The sequence below is a fragment of the Meriones unguiculatus genome, chromosome 4, assembly GCF_030254825.1.
Source record: "Meriones unguiculatus strain TT.TT164.6M chromosome 4, Bangor_MerUng_6.1, whole genome shotgun sequence".
Lineage (NCBI taxonomy): Eukaryota > Metazoa > Chordata > Mammalia > Rodentia > Muridae > Meriones > Meriones unguiculatus.
The window spans coordinates 30,481,428-30,504,774 of NC_083352.1; the positions used below are offsets into that span (position 1 = coordinate 30,481,428).

General features: G+C 37.6%; 1 protein-coding gene across 5 annotated transcripts in view; it reads left to right on the forward strand.

Annotated features, from left to right (window-relative positions):
- Positions 1 to 23,347, forward strand: part of Tusc3 (tumor suppressor candidate 3) — a 160,922-nt gene that overhangs the window by 37,122 nt on the left and 100,453 nt on the right. For all 5 annotated transcript variants that reach the window (XM_060381622.1, XM_060381623.1, XM_060381621.1 and 2 more), the window contains exon 2: positions 20,671 to 20,840. In XM_060381622.1, coding sequence (XP_060237605.1) covers positions 20,671 to 20,840 — 170 coding nt within the window. The remainder of the gene's footprint in view (positions 1 to 20,670; positions 20,841 to 23,347) is intronic.

A 23,347-nucleotide genomic window follows, 5' to 3' on the forward strand; every position in this document is an offset into this window, starting at 1 on the left:
AGTGGGAGTGTGTAGTGGGACTCCACATATCTTGGCCAGACCCGGATCCAGAGACAGTTCAAATCTTCTAGTACCTGCCCCTAGTTTCTTACCTCTTCCCCTCCCCCCCAATCCCTAGGTTACAGTGGTTGCATAGCCTCCTGTAAATAGTTCTACCATATAGGGCCACGGTTCAAGCACATGACCTTGTTGGAGGATGTTGCCATTCAGAACATTATAGGGGATAACCTAAGACCCCTGCACAGATGTAGCCCATGGCAGTTCAGTATCCAAGTGGGTTCCATTGTAATAGGAACAGGGACTGTCTCTGACATGAACTGGTTGGCCTGCTCTTTAATCACCTCCCCCTGAGAGGGAAGCAGCATTACCAGGCCACAGAAGAGGACAAGGCAGCCACTCCTGATGAGACCTAATTGACGAGGATCGGAAGGAAGGAAAAGAAGACCTTCCCTATCAGTGGACTTGGGGAGGGGCATGCATGAAGAGGGTGGAGGAAGGGAGGGAACCACAGGTGGGGGGGATACAAAGGGAATAAAGTAATTAATAAAGAAAAAAATGTAAAAATTAAAAAAAAAACAGCATTATAGGGTAGCAGAGTCCAAATAGATCAAAGCCCAGAATGATTGGGTTACTAGAAACCAGTTAAGTGGGTTGTTTCTCAGATGCACCCAGGGCCCAGATTTCTAGATTAGGAGGTTAGGAGGTATGGTACACATCATTTACAGTGAAATGCTGAGTTTGCTTGAATGAGAGGTGAAGTCTACACTAGGTGTAAGGAGAAATAGTTCCAGTGTACTTAGGGATCATCCTGGTTTAGTTTAACAATGCCTAACACTTCCAATTTCAGCAGGGAGAGGGTTCTCAATTAGACCAGCATTATTGGAGCTTGTTAGAATGAAAAAGTTTAGGTCCTACTGACCTGGTTTTAAGATTTTCAGTTAAGTAAAAAAACAGCTCCTTGATTCACTCTGGTTCATGCTAAAGTTTGGGAACTGCTGGTTGGGAAATTGCACTTTGTAAACTACTGCTTTTCCTGTGTTAGTAGCCAGTTCCCTTCACTTTCTTACATAGGCCTATCTGGGTGTCATTTACATCTTGAGTATGGTTTAGGTGCTTTTATGTACACCATCTAAATATTTGACATTTATGAGTTTTTTTGTATGTTTGCTTGCTGTCATTATGCATAGTATTGTGGAATTCTGCCCTTTGGGCATGGTCTGACTTTTGCTATCTTGAAACTTCAGTTGCTGTGATTATCTACAGATCTTCCTTCACAGTATTGAGCCCATTAACATTTATTAGAAAAGGGCATAGGAAGGCTCATCCAATCTCCCACTGTCTACCCCAGCAGCATGTAATCCTGCCACAGCTGCATGGGGTTTGCGCATGTGCTAGATAGAGTACACAGGAGGTGGAGGTTGACCATGAATGGGATCCAAGTGATGGATCTGTTGTGAGTCATAAACCTGTGCTGGGTGAGGTAGCTGCCAATCATCCATGCTTCTTTAAGTAGCCCCAGTATAATTGGTTGACTGAATTGGAATTGCATGGCATTGTTTCTTTGGCTTATCAGTATACTATGTGGTGCCAGTAGGAGTTTCTGTATGCTTCTCCAGGAAAAGTCACACACCATCTGTCACATGTAAGTAAGTATAGAGTTTTTCATCTATGAGATCCTGTTAAAATGCAAATGATTTTAGATGTTGGAACATTTTGGATTTCAGGTGTTGGGGTTGGAGATGCTCAGCTCATGACATATGGTTTAGTTCTAGCCATGCAGAACTGAAGCTGATGAAGCTACTGTTTGTGCAGCTGTCTGGATCTTCCGTGCTTTTGCCTCTGACCTTTAAGCTTTAAAATTATCTTTATCGATACATTAGCTTTCCAGAAATTCATCTAGTGTATTTAGTTTGTCATTGCTACTTTTAGTTTTGCTCCTGTTTCTGTCTGGTAAATGTTAAAGAATGAGACCTGTAGTTTTCTCGCACTCTTTTTACGCCAGTTGTGCTTACCTAGTTTGGGAACAGCCTTGGTTAAAGCATCTCTTGTTTGCTACCAGACCCTAGAAACTTGGTGAAAGGAACTTTTCCCAGTGCAGTGTTTGAAGTGTTTTAATGCAGTGAAAATGAAGTTTTGGGAGCTGCTTTGCTCAGTTCTTTAAGAGAGCTGACACTGAAATGTTTTTAATCTGAATTGCATGAATAAACATGGTGTAAGCTAGTGATTGTGTGGGTATAATTACATACTAACAATGTCTTTACCACATTATTTTAACATGTTTCAAATTCATCAGATATTGTATTTTTTTTTTCAAATATAGGACCTATTGACTTTATTATTTTCAAAGTAAAACCTTTTTAACTCAAAGTCAACCTTTTTCCTTCCAGGTCACTGTTCTGAGGTTGTTCGTGCTCCTACCCTTTTTGTTCAGCGTGGTTCATTGTTAGCATCCCCAGCCTCACCTAAGGAGCTTTCGCTGCTGTAGCTCAGGCTTCCCTCCAGGAGCTTTGCTTCAGAGACTGTGCTTTATCAAGATACCTAGATGTTCTTGTGCACAGGACAGCCTTTTCAGATGAATGCGATTAGAATGCCTATTGATTTTGGTAATTGATCTCTTAGAAGAATAAGCAAGAAGTTTAGGAAGGAAGTGTATAGTCCAAAGAAAACCTTAATGTTTGATTAATAATGGGTAATTAAAATTAAAATGAAAGCTAATTAAATTTACCTCGAGATAGAAAATTAGCCTGCTTCTCAGCATTGATATTCATAACTAATGTGGCAGCTGTGTAAGCTACTGCTGCTAAAGTCTATACTAATTAATCCATATTAAAATTCCACCTAGAATTTTATGCTCTCTAGTCTTTAACCTTAGTTTGGGGCAGTATGTGTAAACTTAAATTGAGAGTTTTAACAATGAAGATGGAATTTAAAAGGAATAGTAATAAACGTTTTTAATTGCTTTTAAAATAATATTTATGCCACAATTTAGGAATGAAATGTATTTTCTCTTTGGGCTGCTTAGGAGGACATTTACTTTTATTATTATCTTCAAAAATGGGTTAACAAACTTGGAGAATTTAATATGGTCTCTGACCCAGAAAGTGACTTAATGGTTGAGGCAAACACAGTGTCCAGATTCTGTGTCTAGAATCTCTTTGAGAACAGTTGGAGGGAAAAACTAGCTCTATCTATGTGATGAAGGCAACACAGAATTGTGGTTGTTGGGTAGGAAACCTGCCTGGGTTTGAGCACTGATTGCACAGTTTACTGATTTTTTTTGCTCAGAAAATTCCTCTGGCATTCTTTTCCTGCAAAATTAAGTAGCTGCATCAGTGATTTGTATACCTTTTATTTTACTGTAACGTGTCATACTAACAGAAACCAGTGGGGTTTGGTCTTATTTTTACTTTATTTTTCTTTTGGGGATCAGATTCAGATCCTTAAACATATTTCAACAGGTTGAACTGTATACCCTTAGCCCACTTTCTGTTTTTTAAAATGCACATGTTCTTTACTGTTTTTTTTTGTTGTTGTTGTTGTTTGTTACCTCAGCCTATTAATACAAAATATTTGAAATATTTTAGACCCAATAATTTCAGTTATATTTTACCTAGAAATTTATAATAGCTGTAAATCTAAAACTTTCTTATAGCCTTTCCGGAAGTCTTCCATTCATTTAAACTAGAAAGTAGAAGAGCAGGTTATATTTTGGAATGAGTTTTGTTTTAATGACTTACTGTAGGGCATTTTCAAGACTGATTTAACTAATTTTTATAATGTTTTCAATTTAGCACATAACTGTAGTGAGATGATTAGAATACTTTCATACAATATGTAGTGGCCAAATCAGGATTTTGGGGATATCCACTGCTTTGAAAAAAATTTTTTATTGATAATATTAACAATCTTCTCTACTATTTTGAAGCCTGTAGTTAATTACTGTTAACCATTGTTATCCTACTAAGAATGTTAAAATTTATTTTTACTATAAAGTGCACTGGAAATATTTTTAAAATATTTTGCTCTCAATCTTGAAGTCTTTATAAATAGAGACACAAATATTTGCACTTCCAGTTATGTCTGTCTCTTTCTCTCAGTATAGATATATCAATCTCTCTCTCTTTACTGCATGGCTGTTTTTGCATGTGAATCCTGCATGTCCATCCATCTATCCAACTATACATTTAAACTAGTATATTAGGATTATTTCCAGTAAAAGGCTTGTAGACTTTGTTTATACTTCTAACAAATAACTATAGTTTATTCTAAGAATATTATATTAATAAATAGTAAACAACATTGCCTGAAGGTAAATTAACATAAAATGGGAAAACTTGAAGAAAGTCATGTTCAAAGTTTTATTATCTTGCTCTCCCTTTTTTTCCACTTACCTATAGTTACATGTTTTAGTATTAATGATCATTTTGTGTACTGCCTTCATGAAGTAGATTTTTAAGTCCAGTAAATTTTCAGAATTGGTGAAGATTTAAAAGGAATAGGGAGCAGTAATTAAAAGAAACTAGGAGGAAAGAGGAGAGATAGACAATACACATAGTGTAAAGAATAAAGGACATAGAGACAACAATGAATATGAAACAGAAATGACAGTAAAAATTAATGGAATAATTTTACTGTAATGGTGGAGAGTGAGGAAAGATTGATGGCAAGGTGGTGTGGGTAATAGGTATAGGGAAAATGTGGGCATTGAATTATAGCTGTAAATTCTTGTCATCTATCAACATTGTGTTTTGGCCATTGTAATGCTGTAACATAACATGTTATTCACGTATTTGTGATTTACTGGATAAAAACCCTTCCATGTGCTGTAAGACAATTAAATAGAAACTGAACATGTCTGATTATCATCACCAGCATTGATGCTATCATTATTTCTGTCACCAGTTTTGGTGTTTCTTGTTGGTAGTATGGTGTGATGAGTCTTGAGATAGCCTTTTTATGTTGGCTAGTTTTATGTCAACATGACACAATTTAGGGTTACCTCAGAAGAAGGAATCTTAATCAAAAGAATGTTTCTCTAGAGTTTGCCCGATGGCAAGTCTGTAGGGCATGGTTTTGATTACTGATTGATGAGGAAGAACCCGGCTCACTGTGGGTGGACCATCTCTGGGCTGTGGTCCTGGATGCTATAAGGAAGCAGGCTGAGCAAGCCTTGAGAGCAAGCCTGTAAGCAGCGCCCTCCCATAGGGTTTTAATAAGTTTCTGCCCTGGGCTTCTGTCCTGCTTGAGTTCTGTTGTGACTTCCTTCATACATGGATTGTGATGTGTGTAAGTGAAATGAACCTTTTCTAACCCAAATTGTTTATGGTCATGCTGCTTTATCTGAGCAGTAGAAACCCTAACTAAGGCGTACTTCTCACCAGCTTGTATGTTAGCTACATGTATCTGTAAATATGCACTTATTATGTCATTAAAAGCTGATGTAGTCTGCATTAATTCTGTACAATTTTATTTTATCTGATTTTTACAGCTTACCTTCATCAGTATGGGGTATGTGTGCTCATACTGTTTTACCAGTTATCTTTTCATCTTAGGTATTGTAGTATATGTAGAAGTTAAATTGGCTGTTTTATTATGCCTGATACCTTGAGCATGTAGAGTGCAGTTCATTATTATATTCTGCTAAATTTAATACCTGTGTTGTGTGTTTTATTAATTTTTCTCCTTATGTTGGAATGTTTCCTCCTGTTTTGCTTTATGTTCAGTAATACTTGATTGGGTATCAAACATTGGCTGCTGGATATTTTTTTTTTCTTGTTATCACCAAAGAGTTTTATTCTGGTTGTGATTCAAGTATTCCAAGTCTTTTAAGTCATCATATAAGATTTATTAAACAGGCCCAGAACAGCATTTTGTATGATAGATAACTATTCATCTCTACGGAGGCAAGGTTGTCTTCTGAGTACTTAGTAATGCATTCTGAATTATGAGATTATTTCCACATGGCTGGTGGGACCAGATGCCATTCTTGACGGGAACTGCTCTTTTTAAACACACGTGCTGTGTACTGATTATCCATTGTCGGAGTCTAGTGAGATAGAATATACTTACATGGCATGTTCTATAAAGCATATTGTTGCAGGAATATTGTTAGCTTGTCCTGCACAGGGCTTAGGAAAGGTGACCATGTATATTAGGTCTCTATTATATGTGCCCTACTTGTGCCACTAGAGTGAATCTTAGGAAGCAGTGTGTCTGGGTTCCTTATACTTTTGTTTCTACGGTAGAAATTACCAGTCACTGTACTTTGGGTTAAATCTTTTTCTGGCCTCAATTAAATGTTCAGATATAAGATTTGTTCAGCACTTAGCTTATCCAGGACCTAGCGTTTTTCAGATTTCTCTGTAAGTCACTAGTTCTTTACTTTGATTTAGTTCCCTTGAGTTCTACCTGGCTTCTGTTGGTAAGGCCTCCTTGCCTCATCCTTGAATTGGTCTCTCTGAATAAAGTAACACTCCCTGTTTCCTTTCTCTTCAACATTATAGTGCCTTTTACTTTCTGGTATGCACCGTCCTAGAGTTTTCATATGTTTTATAGTGCTTTTTGTTTGTTTCTGCTGGGAAGATAAATCTATATACTTTTTCTTGGTGCCGGTTAGCTTTTGTCAACTTGACACAAACTGTAGAGTCACATGGGTAGATAAGCTCTCCATGAAGGAGTTGCCTCCATCACTCTGGTCTGTAGAAATTGCCGTGAGGCAGTTCCTTTTTTTTTTTTTTTTACATTAATTACATTTTATTTGCTTTGTATCTCAGCTGTAGCCCCCTCCCTCATTCCCTCCCAACCCCACCCTCCCCACCTCCCTCATCTCATCCCATACCCCTCTCCAGTTCCACTGATAGGACCTCCCCTTCCATCCAACCCTAGCTTATCAGGTCTCATCAGGACTGGCTGCAATGTCCTCCTCTGTGGCCTGGCAAGATTAATGACTGATGTTGGAGGGCCCAGCCGCTGTGTGTGTTGCACCCTTGGGCGTGTGGTCCTAGGTTGTATAGGAAAGCAAGCTCAGTATTCCTCTGTGGTCTCTGCCTCAGTATCTGCCCTGAAGTGCTTGCCTTGCCTGCCTTGTTTTCCCACAACTTGCAAGATGTATTAGAGTAAACCCTCTTCTCCCTAAGTTGCTTTTGGCCAGTGTTTTTCACAGCAACAGAGAAGCACACAAACAGAAACTTGAATCAGGGATGTGGGGTATTGCTGTGATGAATCTGACCATACTTCTTTGGGAGGATTGTGGAAGGATTTTGGAGCTTTAGTTAGAGTGCTGTCTGAGCTTAATGAGCTGTTAGGGGAGCTTGGAAGATAGAATGTTGAGAGAGGTGCAGAGGATGAATGCCTGGCTTGTGAAGTGTCAGAGGGAAGCAAAGACTGTGATAGCTGTTCATGTGATATTTTGAATTAAGAACTGTGGAAGTAAAACTGTTGCATTATTGAGAGGATAGATACCCAGAGCTGAAGAATCAGCTGTGATTAATAAGAGGGACAGACAGACATCCTAGCACACTGACCACTGCCTTCATGGCAGTGCTTCCACCTAGTGACAGAGTCTGGCGGTTCAGACTGTTAGAGCAAAGGAGGTCCTCCCTGCTTTATTTGCTGCTTAAGTATAAAAATCCATAGGTCATAGCTGATGAGGATAGAACCTGGATTAAATTCGTAATGGTAGAGATTTAAGTGGGATACTTTATTAGACCAGGCTGGCCTCGAACTCAGAGAGATCTTCCTGTTTCTGCCTCCCAAGTACTGGGATTAAAGGAATGTACCACCATCTGACTTTTATTTAATTTTTTTTTAAATTACCATTTGTAAAATCAATGATAGAAAGGGCAACAGCTCCATATTGGATTCAAGCTAAATATTAGAGGTCTTATGAGGGAAATCGTATGTACCATGCCAGTTTGAAGACAATGGTGATAGTTTTAATGTAGAGAATGTTACTGATTAATAAGAAGAGACTGCTTGTGTGTCTAATTAGTGATGGGCTAGAGATCTTGGGAATAATCCGTTTTCCTGGGTACTTAAGAAGTTTGTTTCTGCTGCTAGTTTGTAGTAATGCTAGTCACTAGAGTGAATTTCAGCCACAATGAGTTTCTCATTAACGCTACATTTGTTCTTGTTACATGTGTGAGTGGGCTTGACTTTCTTCAGGTGATGGTATTGTTTTATGCTTTGAGCAATATTTTTTCCTTCCCAATAAACCACGTGCTTTTCCACATGCATCTTGGAGTCTTAGGAATAAAATACTTAGACCTTTACATTATTTACTGTATAGGCTTGCTTTGTGTCTGATTTTATAGTTAATACCTTGTCTACATAAACCATGGAGAGATAGATTCATATGTCTTCTTTTTTTTTTTAATTGTAGTCTGCCTTTCTTAGTTTTTAGAATTAAATGCAGTGCAGAACCAGCATTTAATTTTATGTTATGCTTTATATTATGAATTACTGTGTTTTATGCCCTGCTGTTCATTCAGGGCTGATTATATCTTATGGATTCTACTATAATATACTTTTTTTGATACAGCCTACATGAAATGAATTTTAGTACACACATAGTGAAAAACTTCTTAGGTTTTATTTTTGCATGACCCCAGTAGACTGTGCCTTGCACATCTTATACTCCACATGAACTTCTGAAATGTAATTTTGATATTATATTGGGAAGGATTTTTCCAGTGGTAGGAGGAAGCAAAGGGGCTTAGAAAAGGCGTATGGAATTTCAAGGCAGGCAACATCTCAGGGTCCATCTTTGTGACCATTAGGTAATCTTTATGAATGGAGTTGTAGTACTTACTCTCTTTCTGGAATATTGGGAACATTCAGGTTTTATATGTATATTGTAAACATGTGCGCATGTGTATACAGTAGGTAAACACAGATGAGTGCATTGACTCTCAGGCTATTTAATCTATAGGAGGTTTTATTATTACTCTATATAAATTATATTTGCTTTGTATAAAGAAAAAGGTAGGCTAGGGCATAGTGAGATGGCTCAGCAGTGAAAGCATGTGCTACCAAGACTGACTACCCAGGTTTGATTTTCTGAAATCCACATGGTGGAAAGAGGACACTCATTCCACAGGTTGGTTCCTCTAATCCCCACAGTCCTACCTTGGCACGCATGCTTGCACTCCTGCACACAGGAAATTTTAAAAAGTGAGATGAGAAGTGATTAAGAAAGTTGCTTACCATTGACTTCTGATCTCCACTTGCACTGGCTTATGCACATCCACATACATGAACCCCCCCCCACACACACACTTGAAAAAAGGAAATCATGATTAAAATTGTATTTCAGGTCATAAGTAGAACTAGTTAACGAGTATGTATGTAATATTAATTGCTAATACATTATTAGTCATCAGTAAAACGAGTTTCTGAGAGAAGTCTGTCCAGCTATAAATACATATTCTGTACAGACAGTGCACAGTATAGAATAGAAGTGATAATAATTATATATAATGATGCTGTGATTTCATCATTGGTATGAAAATTATAACACCTTTCAGCTGTTCAAAAATTAAGCTAATGGTGGGAGAAGGGACATATACTTAGGAGATTGTGTATTATTGGTGGGAGTGCAGTTTTGTAAATTTTTTATAGTCAGCATCTGTAGTTTATATAGCAGTACATTCAACCTACTGTAGGTGGAGAACAGGAGGAACATACTTATTCTAACAATATGCAGATTTTTCTTGATGTTATATTTTAAATATAGTATAACAACATTAACTAGCATTTATACAATAATAAGTATTAAAAGTAGTGGAAAGATGAATTTATGGAAAATATGTGCAATTTATGTAAATAGTGTACCATTTTATATGAGGGTCATGAGACTCCATAGGTTTTGTCATCTATGAAAGATAGGCAGATATTGAGGGAGTCCTTGTTAATTATCCTGGAAAAGCTGTTTAGCAAGATCTTATCATTGTTTGCTAAATTTAAAAAAAATGTGATGAGCATAATGGATAATCTGGCCATAGAACCTTTGCATACTAATTTTTTGTTTTCTTTTTTATACAAAGATTCGCTGTGTAACACTGGCTGTCCTGGGACTCACTCTGTAGACCAGGCTGGCCTCGAACTCACATAGATCTCTTTGCCTGTGCTGAGTGCTGAAATTAAAGATGTGTGCCTTCACCACCAAGCTTGCATACTAACTTCTAAGTTCATAAAATTATAAATACTGTAGTATAGGAGATAACCACATTGAAATGTATTTCTCAGACTATAATATGATTTTTTATGAGGTTTTCTAGCTAGAATCATTAAGTCTGATAAACATTTTGATTTCGCAGTAGTGTTGACTGTGAACAATACCTTGAGCTCTCAGGAGCAACAGGAACAGAATAGGAGACACCTGTGTTTTATACTTAAAATTGAAATGTAAAATTTTAAGAGAGTTGTGAAAATGAAGGAACCCTCTTTCCCCTTTAAAGTTCACCAGTCCTGAGATACATTCGTGGCAAAATGGAGACCAAGTTTAAGGGTCTTCCTATGATGTCTCAGTTGAGAACAGCACTACTGATTGCAGTATTGTTTATAAGAAGAATTTGATTGTGGCGAAATGAACACAGCTTCCAAGAGTGGAGTCAGGCAGTGACATGAAAAAGCACATAGGAGTGGTATCAAGATTGCAGGAACTAATGCCTATGCCTGGCTTTGCTTTTCAGTAGAGGAAATCAGTATTTTTTATCTTTCATCTATTTTTAGATATCTTTCACTGTCCTTTTGAAATTGACAGTTACTGGTTTGTTTGTTTGTTTAATCTGTATGCATACATGTTTGTGTACATTGTGTTTAGAGAACAGTCTTAGATGCTGGTTGTCCAACTTTGTTTTCAAGAAAGGATCTTGAAAAGAGACACTGGAGCTTGGAGCTTTGAATTTGCCTAGACTTGATGGCCAGCAAGCTGTAGTGGACTGTTGGGAAGGATTAGGAGGCATGTCATGTTGGATGTGTACCTCTAGGTGGGTTTTTATGTTTCAGTCGATGAATGTCTCTCTCTCTCTCTCTCTCTCTCTCTCTCTCTCTCTCTCTCTCTCTCTGCCAGTGCATCAGGATGTAAACCTCTTAGCTACTGTCCCAGCACTGTGCCTTCCTGCCTTCAGCCATGCTCCCCACATGTTGATAACCCTCTGAAACTATAAGCAAGCCCCCAGTAAAATTCTTTCTGTTCTAAGAGTTGTCGTGGTTATGGTGTCTCTTCACAGAAGTGGAACACTAAGGAACCCACCATGTTCCAATTGTGTTATTTGTAAAATGTAAAGGTATAAAGTTCAATAATATCAATGTTTTTGAAGTAGAAACAAATACCCACCTCTGTATCAGTATTCATTTTGCTGTAGTAAGGGAGGGACCATTTACTTTGGCCTGTGCTTTAATGGGCATTGTTTATGTCTGAGGAGCCAGGGTGACTGGCTCCATTCACAGTGACTACAGCCAGGGAACAACTTGCTTACATGACATGGGCCAAAGAGCATAGAGTTTCCTACTTGAAGCTTCTAAGTTATGCACTTCAAGTATGATAAACATATACCTGTGACTTTATAGATGGAACAATTTGGGTGTGAAATAATTGTTGTGAATTGAAAGTGGCCACTATGGATTAGTATTCACAGAAAGTCATCTTTACTATCTTTTTTTTTAGTTCTTCTCATACACAGCCATTTTTTAAGATCCAAAGTCCAACACCATACATCACTGTATATAATTTTACTGCTGGAATACGTTTACTATGATGATCTGTCTTAGTATTGTTAGGAATTAATGTAAAAACATCAGTGATTTTTGTACCATTTTCTGGAAAAAAAAAGGCGAATTATGTAACAATTTCACAAGTTGGCTGTGAATTTAGCATATTTTTCATGTAGTATAAGTACTCAAAACATTGGAAAAGTCTGAAATTTAAAGTAAATGATAGGTTTTTTAAGTTCCCAATATAAATATTTTCTTATGTGTGTCCTGTCAATATTAAGAGAATTTTACCTGAAGAGATGAGAAGAAAATTTGACTTTCTTATCATTTGTACTATAAGTGATTTCCATGCATTAATTTAGCCTTTATAGCATATACATTTAAAAAGATTTATTTATTTATGTTTATGTGTGTTTGCCTATGTGTGTTTGTGTGTGTGTGTGTGTGCATGCTGTGTGTGCAAATCTGGTGCCTAGACCTTAGAGAGGACACTGGATCACCAAGAACTGGAGTTATGGGTGATTGTGTACCACCATGTGAGTGCTGTGAACCAAACCTGGATCCTCTGCAGGAGCAACAAGTGTTCTAACCCCCTGAGTATCTCTGTAGCTCCTTAATTCATTTGTTACTGCTTGCTTTATGTTTTCTCTTACAGATGTTTCTTGCGTCCTTAACTACACCAAGTTCCACAGGCATGAAGTGTTTTTACCTGTTGTACTCCTTTGTTGAACTAGGGTGGAAATTCATGATCATCATTCTCTCTTAAGAGACATAAGGGACTCAGGAGAATTTTAAGTCTATATGCTTTAGAGACTGACTGCTTCTTTGTGTTGTCTCATAGGTACCTAACATATATGCATGCTATTAAACTTCTGTTTGTTTTTCTGTTGCCTGCCTCTATTTCACAGGCAGGTCCAAGAAAAAAACTGTGAATAATGGAGAAAATTATGTTTTCTCCTCTGCAAAACTGATCCTCAGATTACATAACATCAGAGTAATTGTTCTTAGGGGAGCTAGCATTTTCTGTATATTACCTCCTAACACATTTTCATTACGATTTGTCATTTTTATCACCTTATGGAAACACTGTGCAAGGACAAGTACAGAACAAGTAGTCTAGATTACCATCTGAGTGTTCAGCATTGCACCCAGCTCTCTCATGCTTGGTAACCTTCCTGTTCCATGACAGCAAGCTTTTTACCACCTTATTATTTAGATGTGTTTTACATTTCATGAACTTACTCATCCAAGTGTGTAATCCAGTGATTTAGTAACTTTCAGGAGTGGTACACTGATCCCAGAAATGTTTATAGCATTTATATATTCCCATTAAGAGATTCATATGCTTATATTGTTCATTGATTGCTTTCCCTAGCTCCAGCCAGCTGTTTCCCTAGTATTGTCTCAATGGATAGTTTTCTGGACATGTATCCTGAGTGGAATCATACAATATGTATTCTCAGATATCTGCTTTTAGTGAGCAGTTTTGAGAATTATCCATATTTTAACATTCATGTGAATTTTGCTTGTTTCTTCTCTACCAGTAATCCATTATATGGATATGCTACATTTTGATTATTCAGTAAGCAATTAGTTGATTTTTTTTTTTTTGATGCAGAAGCACAAAAATCATGCTTTTACAGATTTGTAAATTGCCTTGGGTGTTATAGTGATTTGAATTAACATTCTCTTCTGTTGACGATCTGTGCTACCTAACAGTTCATACATGAAACCAGGTCCCTTGAGTTATTGAGTTTCTTTCCCATTATGTTAAAATGATAGATACAACTGATCATTTTTACCTTTTCTGAAATTTCCCCTTAAACATTCCCATCTCTACAGTCTTGTTCTCTGTTGATAGTTAATGTTTCTGCAATTAGGAGCTTCAGGCTTGTTGTTCATATGTTGATTATTTTTAAAATAAGTCTCATTAACCTAAAACTTGTTTTTCTTACCTAGATTGATTATACATGTTGTAAGTTGATAAATAATCTTTCTAAGGCACATCTTGAAGTAAATTATAGTAATTCTTTAATTGACCATCTTACTATAAAAGTGTGCTTTTGCTTAAATATTTCCCACTTTCAAATCTGCTTGATATAAGCAGCACAGGTACCGATATTAGACAAAGAAAAGTAGAGTGGTACATCTAACTGCTTCTTGATGTGGTATAAGCTGTATCAGGATGGTCTTTCTGTGCCTGCCCCAGCACCTGCTATCTTTCTCATTAGCTTAGAGCACTAAGTTGTATAGATTCTGAGTTACTGTAACCTGGAAATACTAGCCTGGCCTATATCCCAGCCATGTGGCCAGTTACCTGTTCTTTCTAGTCTTGTCCTGACACCTGTTTCTTCTTCTGTGTCAGGCAGGCAACCTCTGCCTACCTTTCCAGTCCCCAAATTCAACCCTCTTCTTTTCTGCCAGGAAGTAGTCCCATCTCCTAGTCCTGCCTCAGCTTATTGGCCGTAAGCTTTTTTTTTTTTCCAATTAAATTTTTATATTTTTTACTTTTATTACATTTATTCGCTTTGTATCCCAGCTGTAGCTCTCTCCCTCATTCCCTTCCAATCTCATCCTCCCTCCCTCATCTTCTCCCATGTCCTTGTCTAAGTCCACTGATAGGGGAGGCCCTCCTCCCCTTCCATCTGATCCAAGCTTATCAGGGCTCATCAGGACTGGCTGCATTGTCTTCCTCTGTGGCCTGGCAAGGCTGCTTCTCCCTTGGTGGGGATCAAAGAGCCAGCCACTGGGTTCATGTCAGAGACAATCCTTGTTCCCCTTACTAGGTACCCACTTGGATACTGAGCTGCCGTGGGTTACATCTGAGCAGGGATTCTAGGTTATCTCCATGAATGGTCCTTGGTTGGAGCATCAGTCTCAGAAAAGACCCCTGTACCTAGATATTTTGGTTCTGTTGCTCTCCTTGTGGAGCTCCTGTTATAAGCAGAAGGTGATGGAAGGAGAACAGTGTTTACAAAACATTGAGATAGAAGGTGCTTCATGAAAATGACAATGCCAAAGTCTGCCCTGAACTCAACTCTCTGGGTATAGAAATCAGCAAGGATAATTTTTACGCCGAGCACAAAAATGTCATTCCAACAAATAAGCAATGGAGCATTAGTCTCTATAGAGTATGGTTATTGGGGTGGTACGCAATGTGATGGAAAATGGGCTTGTTTTGTCTCTTTTCTTGGGGTGTTGGAATTAGAAAAATTTTACTTATTTCTGTTTGCTTTGAGCTTTTCATTATGGGTCAGATAACGTTGCCACATTAAAATAAAAGTTACAGTTTTTGTTTTCCATGTAGTAAGTTGTCATTGACAATCTAACTTTTCCTGTGTCAGTTAGGTAAGACACATTTCAGTTTGGCTTAGGTAGTAGTAAACAATATTTGTATACTTTTTAGTGTTTCCTTGGGTTTTTTTTAGTACCTATCAAAGAGATGAGTCTGTTATGGCAAACCATCGGTGCCCTGGAGTAAATTACTGCTGATTTTAGGAGAGCAGTAATTGTTTAACAATGCTTTAAACAAGTGACCACTTGAGAAAGTGACTACTCTGTTCATTCTGGTAGGGAAGTAGGTGACTGGCTGAAGTGTAATTAATAGTAGGTTCAGAGATGAATACTGAAAACGCCGAGGAAGAGTAGAGGTCTTCTTCCTGTCTTTTCTATGATGGCTAATTTTTCTGCTTTAGAAGTTTATAATTAGTGATATTCATGTGCGCGAGCGCGCACACACACACACATACACACACATTCCTAGAATTGTGTTTAGCATCTTGTATTCTAAAGAATGCCGGAAACATGCCAGAAGCTGACATGAATAACCCTTTGGAGATGCTTTAGTAGACTTACAGCATTACAACCTGAAGTGGGAAGAGAAGAGCCTTTAATTCCCTTCAGTTCCCAAGGATATGAGAGTTGCAGCATTGGGTCGTAGTACATTAGGGAACTGTAATGAGAAACTCAGCTTCCAAATTAGAGTTTCAATATATCATAGGCAACATCATGGAGTATCAAAGACAGCAGACCCTAAGTTGCAAAGTATAAAGAGAGTTTTTAACTCTTACATGTTTTTTTGGGAATGATGGTTAAGTTCATTGTCATTTGTATTTGGAGTCACAGGGCACGAAGACGTTAGAAAAATGTCAAGGCTGACTTTGGTATGTGTATTATGTAAAGTTGAGCTAGCAACAAGTTACAGGCAGGAGGGAGAAATCTCAGCTCTGTGTTAGAGACATAATGGCACAGCATGTGTTACTTATCAACCTGGACAACATTGATTGTCGGAACAGGTTGTTCAATGGTCTCTAGGAGTCTGTCTCTGCCTTCCAGCACTGGAGTTAGGATGTGCAGTACATCATGCCTTAAACTTTGTGTGTGCTGTGGTTTCGAACCCTGATCTGCATGTTTGCATAGCTAGCACTATATTAGCTGAGCCATCTGCCAGCCCCTCCTTAACATTTTTAAGTTCTCCATATTTATTGCAGCATTGAAAGTTGTGGGTTCAGCTTAGGTTTCCATCAACAAGTCAATAGATTGTAAACACACACACAAATATAATGGGGTTTTATTCAGATGCTAAGAACAAAATTTCATCATTTTTGGGAGAATGGAACTGGAAATTGTACAGTCAAAATAACCGAGACTTACAAAATAAATAAATGCCACCCAGCCTACTCTCTTTTGTCTGTCCCCCTCACCCTCATAAAACATGAAATAAAGAGAAGACTATTTGGAATAGGAAGGAGACAACAGAGTGGGGTGGCTTTGATCAAAGTACATGATGTATTTGAATGAAAGTATCCCTTGAAAACCGTCACTGTGTATAATGAGAATGTTCTAATGCAAAATGTTAAATTGTATTTGTGATTACATCAAAGAATTAAGGACATTATATACCTATTAAGTGAGAGAACATAATTGTGTGAAATACTTTACCATAAAATACAAATGCAAATTAAAATGATGGGTACTCTTTCACTATTTCTGGGGTGCACACTCATGCACATGTATAAGAGAAAAGGAGAATTAATACCAGAATCTGGCCAAAGAGTAGTGAATCCCACATTCTAAAACATCAATACATTGTAGATAGCTTTGAGGCAGTATTGTCATTGGAACCAGAAACATCAATAATTCATCTGCCAGATGACACAGATTGATGAGTATTTCTTTAAAAAATTGCCATATTTTGTAGTGATAAAATTATATATGATTGCAGTTCTACTTTTTTTTCAGGACATAAATACATAAAAGTTTTATTTTTCTTTCTCACTCTCCTTTACTTTTTTTTTCTTTTTTCTCTTTTCTTTGTTTTTTGTTGGGGGGAGGCTGTTAACATGACTTTTACCCTAGCATTTTCACCACAGTGTCAACTTGTAGAGTATCAATAATAAGAGAAAGGCATTTCATTTGTAGAATTCTGAAGACTTACTGTTATTTCATAGAAAGGAAATATGTAAAACTGTACTGTTGAAAAGGATTTGGTTAACTCATAAATTTTGACCGTTGCAGGCAAAAACTATTGTGTGTTTTGTTTGTTTGTTAAAAGCAAATATAACTTATTTAGTCTTTTTTGTTCTTGATAGAAATTATTCCCTCACTGAGGCCCTTCCATTGGTGATTAGGTCAGATAATGAGAGTACTGCTCCCTAAGGTGGAGAGCACCAGAGAAATCCGGATTCCACCCTTGTTTCCCTCAGCACAGGTCCCAGAGGTATATTAGTTAAGATAGGTGAATATTTTTGTTGTAAGTAGTTGATGGATTTTTCCTTTGAAGTCTTGAAACCTTAAAAAATTCTAAAACCTAGCCAGTGATGCCAGGGATATTTTAGGCTATATAGAGAAGCCAGTCATATTGCTGTCATGGAACCCAGTTTTGAGAGTGGGAGGGTCAGATATGGAGGGTCAGACACCCACCCCTAGCATTCAGAATGTAGTTATATTTCCATATTCCCCTTTAAGCAAACCTAGCAGAACTTGAGCTTTTGTAAATCATAAGGACACAATCTGTGTGTCATGTTTAGGGTTTTAAAATTGTAGATGATGTCTATAAATTGCTTGTTTTAAAGAATAAACTCTGTATTATGAGTTGGCACTTCTCCTTGGAGCACTCATGTTTCATGTTTCTACTTATCTCAGCACAAGCATGAACAGGTTTGGTGTTGTACTGTCTTTTCAAGGACTTTGTTACTTTGTTATATAAAATTCTTTGAAGACTGGGATAGCATCTCCCTCCTGGCTAGAGGGCAGATTTACTTCCTGTTCATAAAAACAGAGACTTTTTTTCCCTCTCCAGGGTAAAGGTTGGGAAGGTTTGCTAGCAGTTCCTTTAAAAGATTGTTGTTTCCACAGCAGGAAAGCTGGTTCCGTTAGTATAGCCATTGAAGGAGCATAAGGACTTGGGTTCCACTCTCCAGCACCTAGTAAAATATGGGTGTAGCCCAGCACAACTGTATCCCAGTGTTGGTGGCTGGGGTGTGGGACAGTCTCTGGAGTTGCAGCCAGCTAGCTGAATTATGAGCTCCAGGTTCAGTGAGAGGCACTCTAGACTCCACATACACCCACAAGCAAAAGTGCAGTTTCCTAAGTACTGGATTCTTGAGCTGTTCCCACTACCCACAGGCCATTCACTGTCACAGGAACCCACTGTTGGCACAGCATCCTCTTGGGTTACCTGGTTCTTACTGGGATGCTAATGGCAGCTTGAAGTTCTCACTGTGAGACATATCTCTGGGCATTCCTTCTACTCTAAGAAATTATGATAGTTCGTAAGTAGACTCAAACACTTGTATTTTAGCAACTTTTTTTTTTTTTTAGCTGATAGATGCTGGGCTAATTATGTGACTGGACCCCCTCTATCACTTTGTAATTTGAATAAATTCAAAGTGTGTTGTAAATATTTGTGTTTGATGAGAAAAGCATGTGTGAAACTGTCCTAGGAACTCAGAAAAGTAACAGTTTCCAAGAGCAGTTCCCATGCCCTGCTCAGAGGTTCTGGTGGGGAGATTCTTTTTTTTTTTTTTTTTGCTAAAAGATCACTGTTCTTTAATAGTTAAGACAGCTTACATTTATATGTATATAATAGTTAAATTTCAGAAGCTTAACAGAACTTGTAGATAACATTGAACCTTAGACTGAACAGTTGGAGCCTTTTATATCAGTCCTATAAATTTCAAACAGGTTTCTATAAGACAAACACTAGTGCATTGAGCTGAGTGTGTTCCCTTTCTACTTCAGGGAAGACTAAGAACTAAACCTGTCTGTACAGTTCTTAACTCTTCAGAGCAAAATGATGGGGTAGAACAGTAGCTTCCCAATTAATTTTTATTTGTTTTTTCAATTTAATAAGATTATTAGTCTCCTTATGGAAATGTACTCATACTTTCGGGCAGAATTACCAGTTAAATTTATTTGCATCTAAATAAGATTGATTTCAAGTTAGAATTAATTTCGGATTTTGCCTTTTTGCTATAACAAAACCATCTCATTATAAAACCTAACAATTAACCCAATAATTAGCCGCAGTTCTTTTTCATACAATCAGCTTGTCATTATCTGCTGACCTGAATGCTCTCTGCCTACTCTTCAGCCAGAAGAGTAGCTGCACTTGCTCCTTTCATCCCTTCTATTTCATTTGAGTTATATTTCCCTTTGCCCTGGTAGGCACAAAATACTTCACTGAGGTTTTTGCTTGTTTACTTGTTTTTTCCTAAAAGCAAGCTAAGCTGCCTTTCTTTCTGCTTCTGTAGCATCCATCTCTGAGGAGTTCATAGGGAGCCACAGCTAGGGTTCTCCTTGAGAGGGAGGGAGGAGACCCTGTTTCTCCCTCATGGCTTGTACCTCTGTGGCTTAGGGCAAGGGCAGTCTTTTCTTACAGAAGTACATCCTGTGGAGTTTTTCTTCAGGTACAGTGGTGTAAGGATGAGCCTTCTGCCTGGAAGCTCCGCTGGCCTCCCTTCCCTGTGCCCTCTGGGGAGCTAAATGCCACTGTTCCACTCCCCTCTTCGCGTTATCTTTCAGTCTCTGCACCACATCCATCACTGTTCGTACTTCTGTCACTGTCACAGGAGATTCCTTTCTCCTGTTTTTGACCTTTAGAAATAAAATCACACAACACTATTTTCATGCAGTTTTGTGTTTGAAGGATTTCTCTGTCATGTTAAATGCAGAGCGCCTTCCATTCCAGTGTGCTGTGAGCATGGAAATGAAAACACTGTGTGTGTTAATCAGCTTGCATGGAGCAGCTAACCTGACCTTACTGGGTTGTTCTTTCCCTGCCTTTGAGTAGTAGAGCAAGTTTCCTAGAATATGTCCCGTCTTCATCATTCATCTTCTGGGTTGCTGGCTTCAGCAACCAGTCTAGGAGATCAGACCTGCAAGCAGCTTGTTGCTTTGTCATTCTTCAGATGGAGAAGTGTCCAGCCACTCTGTCTGCCTTCAGTTTGTTAAAAGGCAGAGTGCCTTCCACTTCTTTGGTTGGCTGGCCCTTTTTAAGAATGAACAGCATTTTTTAGCTTTATTTGCAGTGACAATTAGGGAACTATATTCCTTCCTCCTTCTTTTTCTCTTCTTTCTTTTTCTTTCTTTCTTTCTTTCTTTCTTTCTTTCTTTCTTTCTTTCGAACAGGAATTTGATTTTCTTTAAAACCTTTTTATAGATTTTAATGTCATTTGCAAAGATGGAATATTTTGTGCAAATCAGGTCAGTGGGAAATTAATATATTTACCCAAATAAAGGCCATTAACAAAGATTAAGTTAGGTTAAGAATATAGTCTTGATACAATTCCATTATATGAAATCTAATTTGAAAAGTTGTAGCTTCTCATGAGTTATTTATGTAGCACAGCAAAAGTAGACGTATTAAGGAAAATTGAGGAGCACACCCAAGGATGGGGGCGACTCCAAGGGAGAAATACACTTGTGACTTTTAATTCTTCTATCTAATTACAGAACTTGTTGGCTGAAAAGGTGGAACAGCTGATGGAATGGAGTTCCAGGCGCTCGATCTTCCGAATGAATGGTGACAAGTTCCGAAAGTTTGTAAAGGCCCCGCCTCGGAACTACTCTATGATTGTTATGTTCACTGCTCTCCAGCCTCAGCGGCAGTGCTCTGTTTGCAGGTGATTTATCTATTTAAAACTTAGAAAAGGCAGAAGTCCTAGCTTACATGCTCATGCATATTAAGATACACATGTATAAGAAAATTCAGTAATTTTTAATGTCATATGTAACTGAGTTGAAAAGTAAGCTACAAATCAGGATATTGACTAATGTACAAGTATTTATTAAAAGTGACTTTTCATCATTATGTCGTAACGTTTTGTTTTATAGGTCAGTGAGTTATATCTGTGGTCTATGAAGTAGTTCCCTGGTGCACTTTCTTTTAAAAATTCTATAAATGGGGATTCTTGTTTTCCTAGGGAGGTCCATTTACTTTTTGGTTCTGCTAATCATTAAAGACTTCTTACTAGATGACAGAGCTGAACAGTTTAAAAGGAATGAAGTTTTTGTCAGAAAGAAGCTTTGGATAAGAACAAATATAATTCATGTGTAGTGCATACTGAGATAAGGGTAAAGTCTATAAGGAATTGTGAGAAGCAATACGGATTCTTTGTCTTACTTTCTATCTCTGAGGCAGAATATATGATAAAAATCAGCATAAGTCAGGGAAAGAGTTCATGTTGGGTCAAGTTGTCAGAATTTGTAGTTCATTTTCACTTGGTTTTGTGTTCTGGGCTCTGCAGTAGTTGAGGGGAGGTGGCTCAAAGTAGATTAAGGCTCTAAGGCTGAGATATAGCTCTCAGATGTACCCAGGAACCTTCTTCACATAAGAAACCACCTCCTAATAGCATATTCAGCTCTCAATTTATCAGTGGATCAAACCACACACACACACGCACACACACACACAAGTGAAGTTAGAAGTGTTCATGATCAGTACCCAGTAACTTTTCAGTAATGCCAGCAGCTGCACACATAATGCCTGGAACACAGGAGTCTGGGGGATATATTCAAACCGTAGTTTACAGATATGGTTTCTCTAGCATCTTCTAGTAGTCTTACCTGGCAAAGCTACCATACCATATTGTAAGCAGATACTTGGTATTGATCTGTCAAGATAGAGGGGATTAAATCACAATTTTTACAGCCTTGTCTACTCCATATTCCACTTCATGCCTTGAATTTGGCAGCTCTATAATTGATTTTCCATTTGTATAATTTTGTTATTTCAAGAATGTTATGTAAATTTAATCATTGTAGAACCTTTTGGAATTGCCTTTCTTTCTTAGTTAGCATAATTCCTTCAGAAACCATCCAGATTATTGCATTTTTTCAACAGCTTGTTCTTTTTATTACTGAGTAATAATTTCATGTTGCAGGTGTTCTGCAGTTTATTTACCAGTATGTCTGTGCTAGGCCACAATCAAAAGGCAGGCATACAATTTTGAAAAGTTACCTGTAGGCTATTTGTGTCAGGTGCATTAGACATGCTATGAAACAAATGATTTTCATATGTGGATTTGATCCCTCTTTCCAAGTTCTTTTATGTATATACTAAAAAACTATGAAATAATCCTAAATCCAGAGCATTTACTATCATAGACATCGTGGCTAAGGCATATTTAGCTTGTTCAAATAAAATAATTGATTATTTTCATAGTGGCTCATGATAATTAATGCCATTTTATATGTTTTTTAATATTGAACGTCTTTTGTGTGTGTGTTTATTGTCTGGATACCTTTGATGAAATACCTGTTCATGCAGTAAGTTCTATGCCATCATTTATATGTGTTTGTTGCATGTGTATGCAGCTCATTGTATATGTAGCTAAGGCTAATCTGAAACTAGCAGTGTGGCCTTGGCTGGCCTTGAATTTGCACTCTAGTGTCAGGATTGCAGGTATGTGTCTCTATGCCTCATTTTATATGTTTGCATTATGAGCTATTCCCCAAAGGGCATTTTAGACACTTTGAAATGTCACCCTGTCAGCAGTGACTTCTCTTTTTTTCCCCAGGTGATGGTGTTTTTCTGCTTCTTTCTATGTCAGTTTAATTTTGGATGGTTTCTACATGCCCATTGTAATATTTCACAAATTCTTACAGTCTTATACAAGTTGCTAGTCATTTTTCAAGAATCTGCTCTCTGTTTGGAGACATTGCTGCCTTTTTCTTCTCTCCAAGGAAGACGCAGCTTTTGGTAGCACCAGGTGATGTTTCCATATGGCCCCCGGAAGGCTGGTGGCTGAGCTCCCTTCACAGTCAGCTTATTCTCAAATTTCAGAATTCAATTCTCACCTCCCTCCCAGTTAACGTCAAAGACCTTGGCCACATAAAATTGCTAATTATGATTATTCAATACAATTCTCACCTTCTTTAAGTGTTAGCTCCAAACTTCCTTTGCTAAATCATACTGTAGAGAATATTCCCATAATTGCTTAGATGTGTTCTTGCACGAATTTACTCATCTCCAGAACTGACTTTTCTAGGAACAAAATAGCTTTTTTTAAGGGTGTTGTTATGGATCAGTAGATTTTTAAAAAATCAAATTAAAGAAAAGTAAGCACTTTCATTTTAGTATCAAGCAAACTTTATATATAAACACAACTCTGGTAATATGAGATTAATG